The sequence below is a fragment of the Passer montanus genome, unplaced genomic scaffold (assembly GCF_014805655.1).
Source record: "Passer montanus isolate IOZ18808 unplaced genomic scaffold, ASM1480565v1 scaffold4, whole genome shotgun sequence".
Classification (NCBI taxonomy): Eukaryota; Metazoa; Chordata; class Aves; order Passeriformes; family Passeridae; genus Passer; species Passer montanus.
In genome coordinates, this window is record NW_024368818.1 from 9441139 (window position 1) to 9460446 (window position 19308).

The window sequence follows — 19308 nt, forward strand, 5'->3', positions numbered from 1 at the left end:
ATGATATAAAAAACAAAGGAGTCATCTTCAATTAGATCATTATGCATGTGTTGACATCTACTGAGTGATATATTTATTCAAAGGAAACCTGAGTGTTGTAGAGAGTTCTGCGGAGAGCCCTGTGAACCACCTATGGATTGTCTCTGTCATGCAGCAAGACAGTCAGTAGTATGGTGGGTGGAGCTTTCAAATAGGGTGCTCTGAAGAAAGATATCCCTTAAACTATGGGAATAGGAAATGAAACATACACAAAGAACTGGATGACACTACTAAAACCTACTGAAAACTAAAAATAATTTTGTGCTGGGATTAAATTCTGATTCAAGCAGCATGGTAAATAAACTCCCAGTCCTGCATCTCAGAGCAGCATAGGGGTGGGACAAGAGAAGAATGTAGTTGTACACAAAAACATATCAAGTGAAAGGGTAAAGAACACCCACTTCAGACAAATCTGACCTCAAGTTCGCAGTACACATTCTTCACAAACATCTACTTAGTTCCTGTGCGGAAGCAGCCCCACGTGTTTGCTACACATTCACAACAACAGTGCAAGAAGTATAAACCTTTGGTGTCTCTTTCCAATAGCTCTGTTATTCTTCTGGGTTTCTTTGAGTACAGCACAAGCACAACCTCACCTGCAACACCAGAGAGCTTTTTTTTGTACTCATTTAACCTACAAATGGAACGTTTCCCAGAAATTTTTATGAGCACTAATATAAGATGCAAAATGCTTCAGAACTAGTGTATTTATAGAGACAGAAGCACCATAACCTCTAATTGACTACCACAGCCTCCACACATAGCCCAGAGACTGTAATGAAAGCAGACATTGACAGCCACTCAAAAATTCAGGGTCACACTGGAAACAGCTCTTCTAGACCAACAGTTAATTCCAACATACTTTTCCCCAGTATAGCTAATTTCCTGAGCTGACTAATGAACCCTGGTATAGACAACCTGCATTGTCTCTCTCACACAGATACAACATTTAACACCAAAGAACCAGATGAAATTACCAACTGGAGCACTTCCACCATGGGAAAATCCCTGAAGAATATTAAGATGAATACTCTGGCAAAATGAACATGAACCATTGCACTGCACAAGCCATGTAAAGAGGAGCGGGACAGCAGAGGCAGAGATCGTGCTGAAACTGTCTTCTGTCTTTATACAATGTCTGCTTGAGGGACTCATAGCAGCTGTTTGAATCCTCCCTGTGGTTCTGGGTTAACCCAAGATGCAGCACAATGTAAATGCAGACATCAGAAGATGAACACAATGCCAGATGGTAGGAATGTGCAACAGTAGCAAGAGCTGTCTTCTATGCATATTATCAGTCTTTAAGCTCCATTTCTAAATCGTCTTCTCCTCTGAAGCAAAGAATTAGTATAATTTACTAACATATTAATGAGGATGGTATCAAGTCTGTTTGAATACAAAATGCTTGTTTTTAGTCCAGCCTTCAAAATACATTGATAAACTCAAATAAACACGAAACTAAAAACAACTCCAGCCACTTACTTTTGCTGCTCCTATTTGCTCTTTTCGAAACTTCTCCAGCGGTGCTATTAGCACATCATTAGCATTCTGGATCTGCAATGTTAAACATAAAGGATATCTTCTTAATACAGAGTATTTGCAGAAAGTGCAGTCACTGTAAGTCTGCCAATGTGCAACACTGAAAAATGCATGTCCAAAATATTCTGGTAAGAGCAGAAGGCAAGTAATTATGTTTTCCTTAGACAAAGCATACAACACACACACACACACTAGTCTACTACAGAACATTTTTATGAATAACTAAGGGAATTTTAATGGAAGATGCAGTAATTTTCTCTCCAATATGCAGAAGGTTTTCTGGTACTTTACTTCCATTTCTTGCATCTTGCCTAAAACCAGAATAGAAAACGAAAACTTTCAGGAATATATTTTGGCAGAACAAAGAAGACAAACACGTGAACACTGACAGCACTGACTAAAAAAGTCTGTGTTTACAGAATCTGAAACTTTGACAGCTGAATCTTTTCAGCTGTCCCTTTGGATTATAGACCTAGGTACACTGAGCAGAAGACAGTGAGGCAGAGAACTCTAAAAAGATATGTGGGTACTTAAAAGAAATACTCTAGATTGGGTTCCTTCACTTTTCTAATTTTTAAACTAATTTGAGATGTCCTGCAGCTATTTTTATCCCTTTAACCTAAACCAGAGTTCTTAATGAAACACAGTTTTCCCCTCTGGCCTCTGTTTATTTAGTGTAAATCCAGTCCTGGGAACTCCTCCCTGAAACCCATTCCCAGCAGCAATCACCCAAAGGATTCTGTAGTCATTTGGGACTGGAAACACACAAGCAGGAGAATACAAATGGCAGCCAAGCCATCATGCCACTCTCCAAGGAAAGGAAGCATAATTTCCCCATATGCCTTTTAGGGACAGGAAGAATAACCAATTAAATTGACTTTGCTGATGAAAATCAGAGAAACTAAAACCTGTCAACATATCAGAAATAAAGTAGAATAAAACACATTACAATATTCTATTATACTGACTACAGGCAAAACTCTGGGTTTTCTGCACAAATAGCTTTTTTTTCTCCTCACCAGTACAGTCTTTACCAAGACTTATAATTTGGGCTTTGGCAGGTTTAGTGGTCTGGGCAAAGCTAACATGTACTTAAGCCAAATGTGAATGAATACAGTTCTTGTGGTTCTTCCATAACAGTAATTGATAAGTTACATTGTCAGTTGAGCACAAAAACTTCCCAAAAGGCTGTAATAAAAACCATATAGAATAAACCCATTGAAATACAAACACACTTTTTTTCCCCCCCAAACCTAACATTACAATTCAAAATACCACAGAATCACCACATCTCTTAGCAGGGCAAAGTTTTAGGAGAAGATGAGACTCTCTTTGACACTCTTATGAAGAGAAGTCCAAAAGAGCAATGGCAACACTGGAATGCTCAGTGATGCCATGATCAAAATGTGCTACATTTAAAAACAAAAATAAGGCACAGAGGATGAGGAGAAATGTTTTCATTGCATTCAACATCCTCCATCAGTTCCACTGGACCAGACTACAACACTACCTTACTCTTCAAGTGGATGCTTTCCAACAATATATAGATTTTTAGCTGTCATCCAGCAATCTAATAACTGGGACTCAACAACTTTTACAAGGCAAAGTGCATGCACTTAGCAAAAGATAATTTCAATCCCAAGGATTACTAAAGCAGATTAACAGCAGTGCAAAACTTAAATAACTTGCCTACTACCAAGCAAAATATCAGTGCATATGCCTGGAAGTAGCAACTGGAAGTTCTGATAGCTTACAGAGCATGTACATGGCTTTTAGCAACATATACAGAAACCACAAATGATTACTGGAGTCACTGGTGTTGAAATGTGTATACAATTTTTTTTTTCATGTCCCAAACTAAGTTTTTCTATGCCCTTTAGATTCATTGCTAAATACATCGCAGTTCAATTAAGGGAGACAGATATATATCATTAAGTAGCTACTTCTCATACCAGCAATCACTCCTAGTCTTGTCGCTAGTCATTGCCAGTCAAACTAACCCCATGTGGAGCTGAATGGCCTCTCCCTTGACTCAAGGCTACCATGGTCACGCAGCCTCCATGCCACATCAGGAGACCTCACTGCATACATTGTCCTCTTGGCAGTGTTAAAGTGACTGAAACACAATTCCTACCCATCTCATTCAAAGATGATGCAAAGTAAATTATAAAATACCTGGAGAAAGAGAATCCTGCTTCAAACACCATGGAAGAACATACAAGGGAGCATATGGAACTGAGAGGATTTGTCTGAGAAGTAAGTGGCTTTTCTGGGCTGAACCAAAATGTTATACTCACAGTTATACATGAAGTAGGAATGGACAGCAGGCATTGCCAGGCTTTCACCTAGATGGGGTCTGGCCTCTCAATAGACCTGCTAAACCACATCAACAGAACACACTGCAAGCTCATCCCTGGGCTGAAAGGTTCTACTGGCAAGAGCCCTGTTGTGACAATTCATCTTCCAGCAAAATTAGGAGCTAGGAAAGAAATAGGCTTTGGTTTTGGGGAGGGAGAATTTGGCAGCAAAGGACCTAAGAAAATCCCAGCAGATGCATTTCAACAGCCACTATTACAGGATGTAGAATGCTCCACTGTGTAAAGATTTCCATCAATTTCCACCAAGTTGGGCCTAGCTTTTGGAAAGAACAACTTTTGCCTTACATATCCACTTATTAATTTCCTTTCTTTGTCTATTACTATCACTGCAACTACCTCACAGTTTCTTTCTTAATGGTTATAAATCTACATTCAGCCCTCCCCTCCATCACCCCCCCCGACCCTTAGTTGTCCCTTTTAAAGTAGCAATCCAATATCCAACAACCATTTCTATGGAAATCTGATTGCTTTAGATAATCTGAATTTTTTCACTGTGTGGTCCTAATAGAGTATCTTTTTTCCTGCCAAGATTATAATCCCTCTCCTACTCAGTTATTGTGTTAGGTTGATATCAGGGACAGTGGGAACAGGCAAATAATGCCAAGAAGACTGTAACAGTTTTTGTAAACAGCAACTTCAGAAATCCATGTTGTGTCTAAAATATCGATCTTATCCTTCCATGCTTATCCAGACTAGTCACACCTTTAGAGAAAGTCACATTTTGTTGATCTAATAGTTATTGAATGTTACACAGTTCTAGTGCTCAGCATGGTTAACATGTGGCAGTCAATCAAATTACGTGATTGTTTCTCTTGTTTGGCAAAAGCAGTGGTCCTTCTCCAGAAAAATAAAAGAAAAAGAATACCACAATTTAATTTACTAACAGTTCATCAGTCTTTTTTAAATTAAGATGCCAGATAATTATTAGCAGACAAAATACAAGAATATTACTTTGACATTTGAAAGAGCTATATTAGATACAGTAATAAAGAAACAGATTTTTCTAAAACAAAAAGCTTGTTCAGATTTTTATCTTTGGTTTATATAATTCCACTTAGTTCTAGTTGATTCTACTTGTTGAAAAAAGCACTAATGAAAAAAATACCACTAAAACCACACAGAAGTTGTAAAATATATTTGAAATAGAAGCATTTCAAAATTCAAAATACTTTTTCTAAGGCAGTTTAACAACTTATGAGGTTGGTCACTGTTGGCATAACTGTAACATTTCAATATACCCTGGCAGCCTTTGAGACAACATGGTGAAGCCACTTAAATTGTCTTTTCTGATTCATGATCATCCACTTTTCCAACCTACCCTCTTTCCCTCCAGGAGTTAGCTGTGAAATTGAATTTATGCACCCATACTGAGATTAAACTGTGATTTTCCCCAAACTGCATATGTGGAGAGAAACTCCACATCTATACATTGAAGACAGACTGGGCGAGCAACTTCTTAAAATTTTCCTCTTTTAATAAAACTTTCAATCATTAGAATGAAGACCATTAAGAGAATCATAATTATTATATAGTGTTAGGGAAAAATAAATTTCTTGCAAATATATGTGAACATTTCAATTTCTAGATTTTCTTAGATTCAAGTCAACATTTTAATGAGTTTTCTAATTAGTTTTCTGATTTTTCTGAATTTAGGAGAGTGAATGATATACAGCATGTGCATGCAACGTTCTTCTTCTCTTACTTAAACTGTAAGAGGGTAGATAAAGATTTACATAGAAAGAGGGCAGGTTTAGATTAGATATTAGAAGGAAATCCTTTATTGGGAGGGTGTTGAGACACTGGCACAGGCTGCCCAGAGAAGTTGTGGATGTCCCATCCCTGGAAGTGTCCAAGGCCAGTTTGGATGGGGCTTTGAGCATCTTGGTCTAATGGAAGGTGTTCCTGCCCATGGTAGACAGTTGGAGTTGGATGACCTTTAAGGCCCCTTCCAACCCAAGGCAATCTGTAATTCCACTTTGGTAGAACCAGTGGATATAAACAGAAATTAACCTAAAAAACATCGATGCAGCTGCTAATTCATTTTAAATTCTAACAGCACAGACACAGAAATTTTAAGTCCTGAATTGTTTTAAAGGCTTTTATCTTCACCTTAGTGTCTACAGGCTGAACAGCAGTAACAAGGACAGTTAATACCTTTTTAGCTTTGTATTTTCATTTGTAGGGATAAGGACTAGGTAAATCACAGAAAAAACGGAGTTAACAGATTTACCAATTGCCAGAAGAAGACAGCAACAATTTAAGTGAGGAACATTTGCAGTAAAGAATTATATTAAAATAATTTGAATGATAGTTAAACAATTTAACTACAAAAAATTTGTGTGTTTATATAGTGTATCTTGGAAAAACATTTTTTGTTCCAAAATCTGCTATGACTATTTTCATGGCAATACAGAATGACCACACTAGCACATGGTAAATAGAACTCATTTCCCTGAAACCCTTAATGGCTTGCAAATTCTGAATGCTGACAAATATTAACTTTTTTCATGTCAATGTAAGACTTTTAGAAAACACAAATTAAATTCATTCAAAGGGGGCAACAAATCTCATAGGTAATATATGCATGGTAATGTATTTCTAATTTGGAAAAGTATTTCTTTACTTGACACAAAGACATAATTTAATTTTAAATCTTTCTCCCAATTCCTAACAATTCCTAACATCTGGTCAAAATACCTCTTCTTTCAGTCTGAGGCCTGTATCAGCAACTCCAAATGAATACAACTTCAAATACAACAGTTGAGACCAAATACAGACAACCAGACTTTTGTATAACTTATGTATCAAATTGAATACTACAAAGAATATAAACATGCCATGTTAAAACACTGGTCATGTATTTAAGTGCACAGTTTCTGTTTTAGAAGTTAAAAAGTGTAAATATTACACAAAGTTAATATTGTGAATTTCAATGCCTGTAACTACTTGACCTTAGCAAGACAAATATTTTTACAGCTTTGTACAGAAAACTCTACACAGACAAATCACATACTTAACAACAAACAATATACTCAAAGTTCATCTTAATACCTCTCACCTTTACAAAAAAAAAAAAAAAAAAAAAAAGACATCAAACAATGTCTAAGCTTATGTTAATTTCCTAAAGATATCACTACCACTGCCACTTATTTAAAGTAAAGCTGATGTTAAAGGAGATTGAAAGACTATGAAGTTTCAACTACATACGATTCATAACATAGGCTGGACACTTCCATGTACAAGGTGCAATGCAACATTCAGCTTCTTACCAAAACCTAAAGCTGTATCAAGTGGTATTAATTCAATGCCACAAGGGGATGCTTATAAATCACATTCTAGTCAAGGCTGGGATAGTCATACACATGAATCAAATCATGGTTTGGGTTGGAAGGGACCTTAAAGATCATCAGGTTGCACCCCGTCACAGGCAGCAATGCTTTCCACTAGATCAGGTTTTTTCTCAGCGTTTTCAAGTGAACTTCAATTTTCTATATGGTATAGTTTATGTTTAAAAATACATCACCGTAGTGTCAAACCTGAAGTGATTGTTTGTTAGTATAATAAAAAATTACACAAGAGAATATGCACAAAGGCTGCCTTTAGGACAGAAAAGCCAGTCTCTTTATAGAGTCCTCACAAAACATTAGAGGAAGAACACAACTCATCTGAAGAACAACTGAAAAATTTCAGATGTTTGGTGTCCTCAGGAGATTTTTTCTTTTGACTGATTACAGACCGCACAGATAAAAAATCAGCCAACCTTCAAAAAAGTCTTCATGAAGAATCTGACTCAGATCTACCATCTCTTTTTAAACATAACATTGATATTCTAAAAAATACACACTGATATGTATGTAAATATAAGCAGAAAAAATATGTAGATATAATACTTTAAAATTAACACTGCAAACATAATTTCAGATCACTGATATTCTAAGTCAGAAAGGAGCCACAAGAATCATCAAGTCCACATCTTGGACTTGATGTGGTCCATCCAGGGACTGAACCCACAACCTTGGTGGTATCAGCACCAAGCTCTGACCAACTGAGCCAATCTTCAGGGTCTTGTGTATCTTGACTTTGCAATTACTCAGTAGAGGTCTTGGTAAATGAAGGCTTCCTGATACATTTTTCTATCAGAATGTCTAATTATGGGTGAGTGGATAAACTAGATTTGAAAGTACTAGTGAGTACTGTGACTATCTTTGTGATCATTAACCAGATGCAAATTTGTCTTGTAATTTGGGGAGAATATCAAATACCAGGAGGTCCTCTCTCTGTCCCATTTGGTAGTTTCCTCTGTTACTCCCAAGTATTAGCCAAGGAAGAAAATAGTTATAGTTTATAAGCAATACATTTGGGGAGCTCAGTGGCAGGAATGAGTGAGTCGACATTATTTTAGAAATATTCCCTTGTACTATCTTCTTTTCCCTTTGCTATTTTTCAACTACCCACTATCCTACTAAGCACAGTATGTAATTAAGAAGAATTAAGTTTAAAATGTTTTCATTACATCAGCACATGAATGAAATGTTTATATAAGCCACATTTAATTAACTTTATACCCCAGCAGTCTCAAAGTTGAGGCATATGCCTTCTGTGCTGTTTCCATATGTTCCTAAACAGGGTTATGACGATCTCTGCTATCTTAGATGAGGGTACAACATAGCAAGTACCTACCAAATACAGCCCAATCAACCTCTACCTTTTTGTAGTAGCTCTGGTACTTTAGCACTCAGAGATCCCAAGGTCCAGTACAACCATTCATTAAAACAATAACTTGATTCTCTTGGAAGGAGGCACCAATATTGTTCATGTCTGCAATGTCTGTGGAGCAGAAATTTTCTTCTTCCTCCCAGGAAGCCAAGCCTTATGAATGACCCTGAAAGCTTGGGTCTTTAAAAGCGTGCTATACTAACACTGGTTAACTTGCTTTAGGGCCAAGGAACAACAGAGAAGTATTAACTCTAAGGCTTGGCATTAAGAAAATAGAGAAAGAGAAAATGCATTTTTGAGTTTAAGTAACAGATTCCCTTCCCAAACTATGGGGAGAATAAGTCTATGATCCATTCAGACAAGATATATCACATCATGAAATTGTGTGGCTGTTTGCAATCAAGCTCAAGTTTGCTAATCTGCTTACATAAATGTAATTCCGTGTAGATGTATAAATGCTTAATACAACAGTATTTAGAAATTTCCAAAAGAAAGCAAATTAATGTCTGGGCCACTGGGTTGAAATCTGCTTTCCCTCAGAGATATTGCAAACCCATTTAAAGTTTTCTGTGATAAGCCAAAGAAATCTGGGACTGGGTAAGATTTGCTTTTCATTCAGCAGAAAGCAGCTGGATTCAACAGAGACAGCAAAAACATTATAGACATTACAGGATTCAGTAAAAGTTACTTTCACACCCTAAAGTTACACTTACAAAGTTATATGGTGCTTCTAATGTAACCAAACAGATGAACTACTAGTGTAGCCATCTCTCAAATAAATGAAGAAAAAATTAACAAAGCACTGCAACCAATGGAATAGTGTAACAAATTACTTGCTTCAGAGTTACAAGAAAAAGTAGTCATCATGCTAACTAGGGATCACATGAGTTAGATTTTATTATATCAGGTCATACAAAATATGGCTTAATCTAATCCCAACATGAAGTAATATTTTTATGCCTCCTGATTTCCTTTCATTGAATTAATTTCTTGCATAGTTATTACATTTATTACCAAGTGATTACATGTGCAGTGCTGGAACAGGTACGTAATCAAAACTTCACACCTCATCTAGACTATTTTTTTTTCTGTCAAAATCCAAATTGGTCATTGCATATCACTTCTCTTTGAGAGGGGACATCATTCAGCCTCAGAAATAACCATTCTGCCCTCCATCCCCTGGCAGCATGCTACCTCCACTACTCACACTTTCTGTCATTCATGGGTATTAAGATGCCAGATTCACCAGTTGACTCTGGAATGTGGCAGCTAATTGGTGTCTGACCAAGACAGGGTTCACACAGGGAGCTCACTGAAGCTGGGCATGGAAACCAATAGAAAAAATTGGATCATCAGAAACCAAAAGTTCCTACTATCTCATTCTATTCATTTAGTGATGCTCCAGAACCATCTTATGCTACTCACTGGCAATATCTTATAGAAGAAATTCCCAAGGGAACAAATATTTAACAGAACTATACAAAATGCAGCATGTCTTACAAATGACTTCAAACATCTTACAATTATTTTTCTTAGTGGTTTGTTCACCTTTTCATGAACGGCAACCATAAGAAATAATTCTCAAAGACTGCAAGACTAGACTGTAGATATTCCTCAGTGAGTGACAAGACATGTAAGGAAGGGTAAAAACGAACTTAGACAAGAATACTTCTGCCATGAATTTACAGCTGCAAGTTTCGAATGCATCTCATCAGTTCTTGTTTTTCACAATAAGATAGGTTATCTGTGACTGAACTTGTCATTGCAGGCAAAAGAAAGTAACAGTTGCAACAAGATTTCCACACATTAAAAGATTTTAAAGATGCAAAAATGGTGTTTGGCATGTTTAGATAAAGTATATTACCAACACATTCATTTAATACTTCTTTTTAATGCGACTTCCTTTTAATTATCTTGTTCACCTAATTTATTCATTGTCTGTGATTTCTCTGGAGGGAAAAGCTAAATATTCATTCCACCTGTTTTAAATTCCCCATTTGAGAATTTGCAGTAAACTTAATACATCTTTCTTGCCTCATGAAGAGAAAATATCATTATATTTAAACTCCCAGAACTGTTGTTATTTTACAGCAGTTAAGTTTTAATGTTTGTATGCTAATTCGTTTTGGTCATAAACACAAGATTCTTGGGCATTGTTGGACCACAAATACTTCAAGCATGACTTTAAAGAGCACCAAAAAGAAGCTACTCAATTCCTACCATTTGTATGTGGACAGATACCACATTTATAATCATCCTCCACCAAATGGTTTGGTTTGGCAAACCAAATTTACTTTACATTTTAAAAGCTGATGCTCAAATTTACCTGCTGAGTTAAGAAAGTGCAGTAGACCTATATTATCAATCACTCCAAGTAGGAGTAAAGTCAGAGGCTACAAACCTGTCACATGCCCAGTGAAAAAACTGCCTCTGATAACATGCAGAGGCAATGAGACATCTAATACATTTTACAGACAGCCTTAAAAATTATTTACAGCATATAGTATATTGTCATCTGCCTACAGAAAGCAGGTTTGTTTGAGGAGGAATATTAGATGCCTTTCAAGCATTTGGAATTGCTGAAGTGAAATTGCTACAAATACCTTTATGTTAATTCTGGTTTACATCTTCAAGATGCACAAAACTTAAGCAAAAAAAGTCTTAAGCAAACATGGATTATTGAAAACAGTCATGTTCCTCACATATGTTCCATGTAAAAAATCAGATATTCTTTTTTCTCATAATTCTTTATTTTACTTCAAATCTCAAAAGACTGCTAGATTTAATTTTCTTTAGGAAGGTGAATGAAGAAAGAAGTTAAATACCTAAATTATTTGACCCAAATAAGACCAAACTGAATATTTTCTTGCTACCATCATATTCAACAGACTTTTATAAACTTAGATTACAATAGGAAAACCATGTGATGGTAGCCTTCAAGAATGTATTTAAATTTTTACCAGACACTTAAAATTTATTCTTTTTAAAAATAAAATAATAATACCAAAATTTTACATTTATAGCATCTTATAAAATAAGACTACATAAAAAATTGCATAAATACTTTTAGATGCTATGATCCATAAATAACACCAATGTAAAAGCAAACAGCCTCCTGGAAAAGCAACACAAAGTATTCAGAAGACAAAAATGGAAATGGACAAATGAATAACAGCAGTTGATAAGAGAAATAAAAAGCAGAGTGTGCTTGTATTTCATAATAATCTCAAGAAATTGAATGCCAGAGGTCAGTATCAAGACAAAAAATCCAGCTGAAATATTAAAGGGCTTGGCTAGCTTTATGACCATTAGTAAACACACACTAGTTGCATGTGTTAAATTGAAGGAAATCAGATCTTAAATTTTAAAGCATTCAGAGTAAGCACGTAACTTATCTGTCATCTCCCACTCACAGCTTACAAAATGGCAAAGAAGTCCAGTGTTTGTTGGAACACTGGATAGCCCCCAGAAGAAACATCTGTGTACAAAAGGGGCCCAAACAAACTCAGAAAAGTTATTCTTTATAATGTAGTGGAAGTGGTAAGGGTAAAAATTCAAACATTAATATTATATTAAAATTATTGATTTTAAATTTTAATTTCTGCCCTTCCCTTTGCTAGCCTGAATAAAATAACAAAAGTAATTCCACAGCTCTTCTCATGTGTCAAGAATGTCCAACTCTGTATCAAGTATTACAAGTACTGAATAAAGATGTAAATACTGGTATGTTGTAAATTAGTCTTCATGGGGAAATTAAGATGCAAAGAATAATACCAAGGGAATTGTCCAGACATGGGTTTAACAATACTGCTCCTGCCCTCCCACAGTAACTTTTAACAAAATTGACTTCATTCCTCTCACAATCCTCTCACAATCCTTGCCAAGAAATGGATTTGAATAAAGGGCCCTCATTAGCAATAAAAGTTTGGAGGGAAGTGCTGCTTGAAATTTGCTTTGCTAAAGTGCTTGCTTACTTTGTTAGCAGAGTCTGCACAAGCCAGTCCCAGCCTGCTGGTCCTACTGTGTCAGCTGCTGCTCCCGGGTACTTCAACAGCAACAGAGGAATAAAATTGTAGCATACATGCATGTTTCATCCTGATAGTGACGCTTAGGATGTCCTTCTCTACCAACTGTGGAGCTCACAGTGACTCAACTCCTAGTAAGGCTCTGCAATGTGCTCTGGGAGATAGAATGTGAAAACTGATAGAATTATGCAAGGAGTATTAATGCTCAAATTCTTTTTACACTGTTAGCTTCTGAGCAAAATTTAAGGTGCTGGTGATTCTTAAATGCAGTGTTTATCTGCAGGAAAGGATCAGAATTATTCAGGGTTACTCAGAAAACTATGCAGGTATTGAGAGGATTACTACCTTAGTAACAGCATAAAATATTTAAGTTTTACTACTGATAGCACCACTGAACCAATCTGAAAATCAAGAATGTCATAACTCAAGTAACTTATAGCTCAACAGAGTTGTAAACTAAATTCTGGTGACATTACCATTATTAAGCAATCTTTAATTCATGTTTTCAGGCCACAGATGCACATCTAAAATAGGATACCTAGATCAATTTTAAGAAATATTCATTATAGCACAGTTCTAAAACTGAGTTTTGAACAAACACGACAAGCTACAGTACTAGCTCCATGATTTAGTAATCTTACACAGCGGGAGGGTTCATACAGCATGGGCTACTCTGCTTGTAAATAACACAGATCCTGCTGTATGCTAAAGACAAAAAGCAGAGCTCAAGATTCCTAGCATTCAAAACTAATACCAAAACTGGGACACCTTCATTCATTAGGAAAACACCAAATGTGCCCAAGCAGTGCCTACTGAAGGACTTGCCATCACTCCTTCAGCTCAGCTACAAAGAGTCAGTGTCAAAAACTGGAAGGACAAGACATTTAAATTTGATCAACTGGGAGGAGGGACCCCAATACTGTTGCATTTAATACACAGAAGAAAGAGATCACTTCAAAACAGAAAAAAACTTAGCCAACCTGAAGGTAAAATACATTTACAATTAGAGTCTAAGATGTTTTGATCCACTAGAAAACTCTCACATTAATATATTTTGATAAATTCCTGTTCTAGGTATTGACAATAAAAGTCCTGAGACAATGTCTTAAGGACTTGTCTTATCTTCAGTGTGTTCAGAAATTGGAAGCCAAAAGCATCAACTGGTTCTTCTTCACTCACTTCCTCAATGTGTGGGTTTAAGCAGACTGACTTACTCTAATGCAATGTTAGCCATTACCAAACACATTTTCCTGAGGAGGCACTGAGCACAATAACACCCAGCAACTTCCCAAAAGAGCAGAAGCAGTGGTAGATGCTACAGAGAATCTGGTTATCTATAAGTACCCACACACTACATGCATTGACCACTGTAAGGTAAAATTCAAATGCAGAAGCATTGTATATCGAGGAATGTGCTTCAGTATTTTTAGTCTATGTGAAAAAATACTCACATCTTGCCCCTACAGGAGTTTTTAATGTGTTAAGAGAAAACAGTGGCCAGTAAGTTAAAAAGGAAAGGGGAAAGACCCAACTTTTATACCTCGTAATTTATTGTAAAAGCCCAGTAGAAGATAATATATTGGGAAAAATTTGCTATACCTTGGCTCTGTTTTTGTATCTCCTCCTGTGCTTTTACTTATTTTCAAGATATGCCAGTGCCTTCTTTTCCCTCAAAATCCTTTCACATAACAAAGACCATGCATGTCACCTACTCTTTCATTGTACAAGGACACACTTCAAAAACTCGATTTCTCTGTGTCCCATATTCCTGGTTTTCCTTCAGCGAGCAAGAGCTCAGTGGGGTTTCCATCACTACTGGCAATAACAACTTGAGCTGGAAACTGTTGTGTGCCCCTTCTCCCTCCTCTCACTCACAGCCTCTCATGTCTCTTAGACTTACTGCTTAGCTGCAATGGCAAAATTATTTTCCACCATAGGAACATTTTATAAAGCGTTAAAGAATGCATTTAACTTTTTCTGATATATGCGCAATTACAAAGATGACTGAAGCTAGACGTTTCCTCTTCCTTTTGGAGGAAAAAACCTACCTGGTGATAAATGAAAGGGGAAAAAAAGCCCCAAATAACCAACCAACCAATCAACCAACCAAGAACAAACAAACAAAAACCCACAAAAACAAACCAAAACAACAGTTGGGGTTTTTTGTCCCTTTTTTTCTTTAGCAACACTCTGAAAATACTTAGAAGACATAAATCAGCTGCGGATATGGTCATGGTAGGTAGCTAATCATCCAGTAAGAGATACCTTTCCTTTTTACAGCTTACTCTATGGACTGTAACTCAGCAAAAACTGAGCAAAAGATAAAGCAGCTACAAACACCACTAAACAGAAGGAAAAACAGTTTGGTAGTGTACTTGCAAGTCTAGGCATTTATCTCTTTATCACTACCATTAATACAAACAGTGCATGTCTCTTGACTAGGCTGAGAGTTCAAATCACACAGAAGGGAAAAGAGCTTGAGAATATAGTTTCAGATAGGCAGCAGAAGAAAATTTTCCTGGTTTAACCCCCCTTTATGGCTGTCCAAACAAACCAAAAAATTTCTCAGCTTGAACGTTTATACTACATATTATCAAGTGGGAAATGGCTACATAAACACAGGAAACAGCATAATTGGAGCACAGAACTAATTAAGAAAAAAAACGGATCCAGAATTTAAGTATACCACACTTCACAACATTGTTAACAGCACATTATTCTATTGAGTACTCTGCTAAATATAGATATTTTAGGATATTACAAGTATCCTTACCTACTTAAACTTTTATCCCATGGAACATTTTTTCCCATGAACAATGAGTAAACAAAACAAAACACAATCTTGTTCTACAGGAGGAAATCTTCAATTTAAGAAGTGCAGAAGTGAAGGTCTCTGCTTTTGTGGAGAGTTGTGTGGCTTTTTTAACATTTTGTTCAATACATTAACATTTACAGAAATTATCTGATTAAGATAAATTCTAGCAAATAAGCAAAAAGCTTTATTCTACAAAAAGGTAATTTTAAACTTTCCAAGACATTTTTAATCTGGCAGTAGATCTACTTAACAGTTACCCCAAATCAGCTCTGTATGTTTATTATTTTGTCTCTTTGCTTTTCCAAATCCTGATCTGTAAATTTTGCAGCCAGGCCTGTTTCCCTCACTGTGTAGATGTCAACAAAACCTCTCCAGAGCGGAGTGAATGTACCCTGAACAGGCCTCCTTGTGAGGTCCATTAGGATGTGAAGGGAAAGTTGGAAATCAATAAAAGAATAAATAAACATTTAACTAATCAAAGTAAGAACTTTCTAACTTGCCATAAAAAGTAAAAGCAATGTTATTTAATTAGTGTAGATTATTCCTTAAGGGATGTTGAGCTGCCAGACTCATCATAACATTTATTTTGACAAGCTTTATTTGTCAGAATTCCTGAAACTACCTTTAAATAGTCTTTCCTTAAAAAAACAGAGTCAGAGTGCAGGCTCCTTCTTCCTAGATCGAAGCTGGACACATTAAAGGAGATAGACAAGCTGTTCTTTAGCAGCAGACTTCTTAAGTGATCAAGAGTTTGATTGCCTGGATGTCACAAGCAACAACTTCTGAGTCCAAAGTAAGAACAAACACCTCAAAATTTCAAGTTTGAAACAAATAAATAAATACAATGTAAGTTTAGCAGTGAGACATAAAAATAACCAAATGGCTAACCCAACATGGAAGCCAAGATGTTGGCAGGATTGTTTACTGCAGTTAGGATTTTCTTTTAAATATTTCATACTGAAGAATCTGTCAGAGAATATCAATAATTTTTTTTAATTGCCAGAAATGGTTATTTTTTACACAGTAGCTCTGATTTTCTTCAAACACACAAGCAATAAAAATGGCCAGCAACAGAACTCTCCATAGAAATTTTGGCTCCAAAATACTGAAATCAACCTATTTAGAGCCTCGCACAAAATACTCTCAAGACAAATATCATAGGTGAGGATGTTACTCTTAAATTCAGCTGGAAAAGTAGATTTGTTAGATGTTGTCCAACTTCTGCGTGTTTCTCATTTTCCCCGTAATCCCTAATCAAAAAAGAGTGTGGAAGTCTTTTTGAGAAATACAGCATTCCCTTAGCCATTACCACGACGGGCACCCTTGAAATAACTTACTGAAAGATACTTAATGACAATCTGATTAACCACACTCCCAGCTAAGAGGCATGCATGGTCACTGAGCAGTAAAAAGTACTTTGTTTCTACATTACATTTTCCAACTTGGCCTAATCTCAGTTTGTCCCTTATAGACATTTTCCTCAGCAAAGTCTATTTTCTTTGGCAAAGTATTTCACAATGCAGCTCATCATGAGGAAGTTTTCCTGACATGCAGCCTAAATTCTCTCCCAAATTCTTCCTGTCAGATGATTGTCTCTTCTTAGCTACATGATGTAAGCAGCATTTACACTTCCCAGACAAAGAAATAAAAGTTTCAAGTCCGCATGAGAGCTTGAGAAGGTGAACAGTTCAAACTGAAAGGGGTCTTAAGTATTGGTCTACCTACTTTCTCTTTTAGCAATCAATGCAATCACTTCTATGTGAAGAAAAAAATGCCTTATCTGTGACTAAGTGATGGCTATGGGGACTATGTAGCTATGTAAGCAGTCACATAATACCTGTCTGCTGTTCTTAGTGAAGGTGAGAATTCAAACAGCCAGGCCAAATTGTGCTGTTTTACAGCTGGCCCTGCACTACTTGTGATCAACAGGGGCTGCCTTCCAGTATGAGAATTAATTTGCACCTTCACAGATACTGCAGGTCTTCATGGGCCAATGCCACTAACTGCACAAGTGGGGTTAATAGGTCTGCTATCGGTTACTATGAGGAATCACTTTGCATTATATTACACAGCTGCTGTGAAATAAAACACTGAGAAAGGTGGTCTGACAGTGCAATGCTTTGCTTCAGTGACACATTCTTGATAGCTTGGATACTGCCATGATTCTTCTATCTACTATTTGTTATTTCTTTAGCACCAACAAAACCAAACCCCAAAAAGCATTGTCAAAAAACCCAAACCAAACCAAAACAACAAGAAGAAGTTGGTGCTGAGGAAATTAGCTACTCAAAGAGATTAATGTAATTAGAAGCTGTATTTTGCTTTAACAACTACTTTGTGAATGGACACAGCCAGGCATAAAGCCAAAATCAGCTTAGCTGTTTGTAATGGTACTATGCCCAGGAACTGTTAATGTTGAAACTGGAAGTATGTATCCTTTCAGGAAACAAAAGCACGTGTATGAACATTTAAGATATATTCTGAAAAAATGCAGGTCAGCCACAGCTGCAAACTAGTCAGAGGTAAGGGAGCTTTTATAGATATAGAATCCATAGAAAACCTTTCCATTTCTCCTTACTATTAGCATACTAAATTTTACTGGTAGCTGACACACTGAAGATATTATTTAAGGCTCAAATGTTGAATTATTATAAATTAGAAGGTTCTGACAGCTGTCAGTGGTGAAAATTCAAAATGAGTATGTTGAGAACAGCACACAGAATTAAGAAAGGAGCACATGACATGTAATGACACATGCCATGACAAGACATTTAGAGCAAAAGGTCTAAAAATAGTATCAGATTCAGATTTTTTAGCCTTTTTTTCTGCTCTCATGCAAATACAACTAACAAAACAAGTCAACTTAGGAAGCTCTCATCTAGCTTGTAAAAAGGTCTCAATATAGTGTAAAAGGCAGCTTAGGGGAGACAAAGGGCTAGTCTGGTTTCTTTAAACTGTCACTCTGGTAAGATGGGATTGTGTGTTGTTAAGTGGGCTCAGCTGCAGAGGTCGTGCCTCCCTGTGGTCCTGCTGGATGTCCATCAGGGAAACCGAGTCACCCTTTGCCTCAGTGTGGGAATTATGGATGGTGTCACCCTATCAAGCAGCTCCCCCGCCCCCTCAATAGTATCCCTGGTGAAAAACTGGCCTTTAGCCACAGGGTGGGAATGCTGGGTACAGTCTGACAGCAGCTGGGCGGGCAGTGCTGTCAGGACTGACGGGATGTGCACGGGCCTGGGCTGAGCCTGTGTGCGGCCACTGACGGCTCCGCGCTGGCCCCAGCCCAGGGCCCTGGGACACGTGGAGACTCAGGTCAGTGCCAGACCCCGCTGCACGCTTTGGCTCGCCATAGCCCACTCCATACTCACTATGACACTTGGACTCCAGGGGCAATTTCACATCAACTCCATGAGATCACGTCATGACATGTCACATGACAATAAATTGGGCCAAAATGTTAACGATTTTGGCCAAGGTGGATGGGCCACCTCCACTTAACCCAGAAAGGAAACATAACTCAACATTGTTTGAAAAATAGCTTTTAATAAAGAACAGCTATCCAAAGAAGTAGCTCTCACAATATCTTAATCCTTAAGGCTACCAGACTCCTTGGCCCCATACTTCAACACTTTCCTCAGGACTATATGACCATGGCTTCCAGATTTCTACTCTAATTTCCTTTTAACACTAGAAAAATAATCTCTTCCCTGACTGCAACTACTTGTAATAGCAGGGCTGCAACAAATATTGCACCAAGAAGTAGATTTGTAGTAATTTATTTTGGCGATCATGCTAG

The 19308-nt window shown here is 37.0% G+C and overlaps 1 protein-coding gene across 1 annotated transcript in view; it reads right to left on the reverse strand.

Annotated features, from left to right (window-relative positions):
- The window catches only part of ARHGAP42 (Rho GTPase activating protein 42), a 142312-nt gene that overhangs the window by 64481 nt on the left and 58523 nt on the right, over positions 1 to 19308 (reverse strand). Inside the window, exon 4 of the mRNA XM_039718509.1 lies at positions 1522 to 1593. Within this exon, the coding sequence (XP_039574443.1) occupies positions 1522 to 1593 (72 nt within the window). The remainder of the gene's footprint in view (positions 1 to 1521; positions 1594 to 19308) is intronic.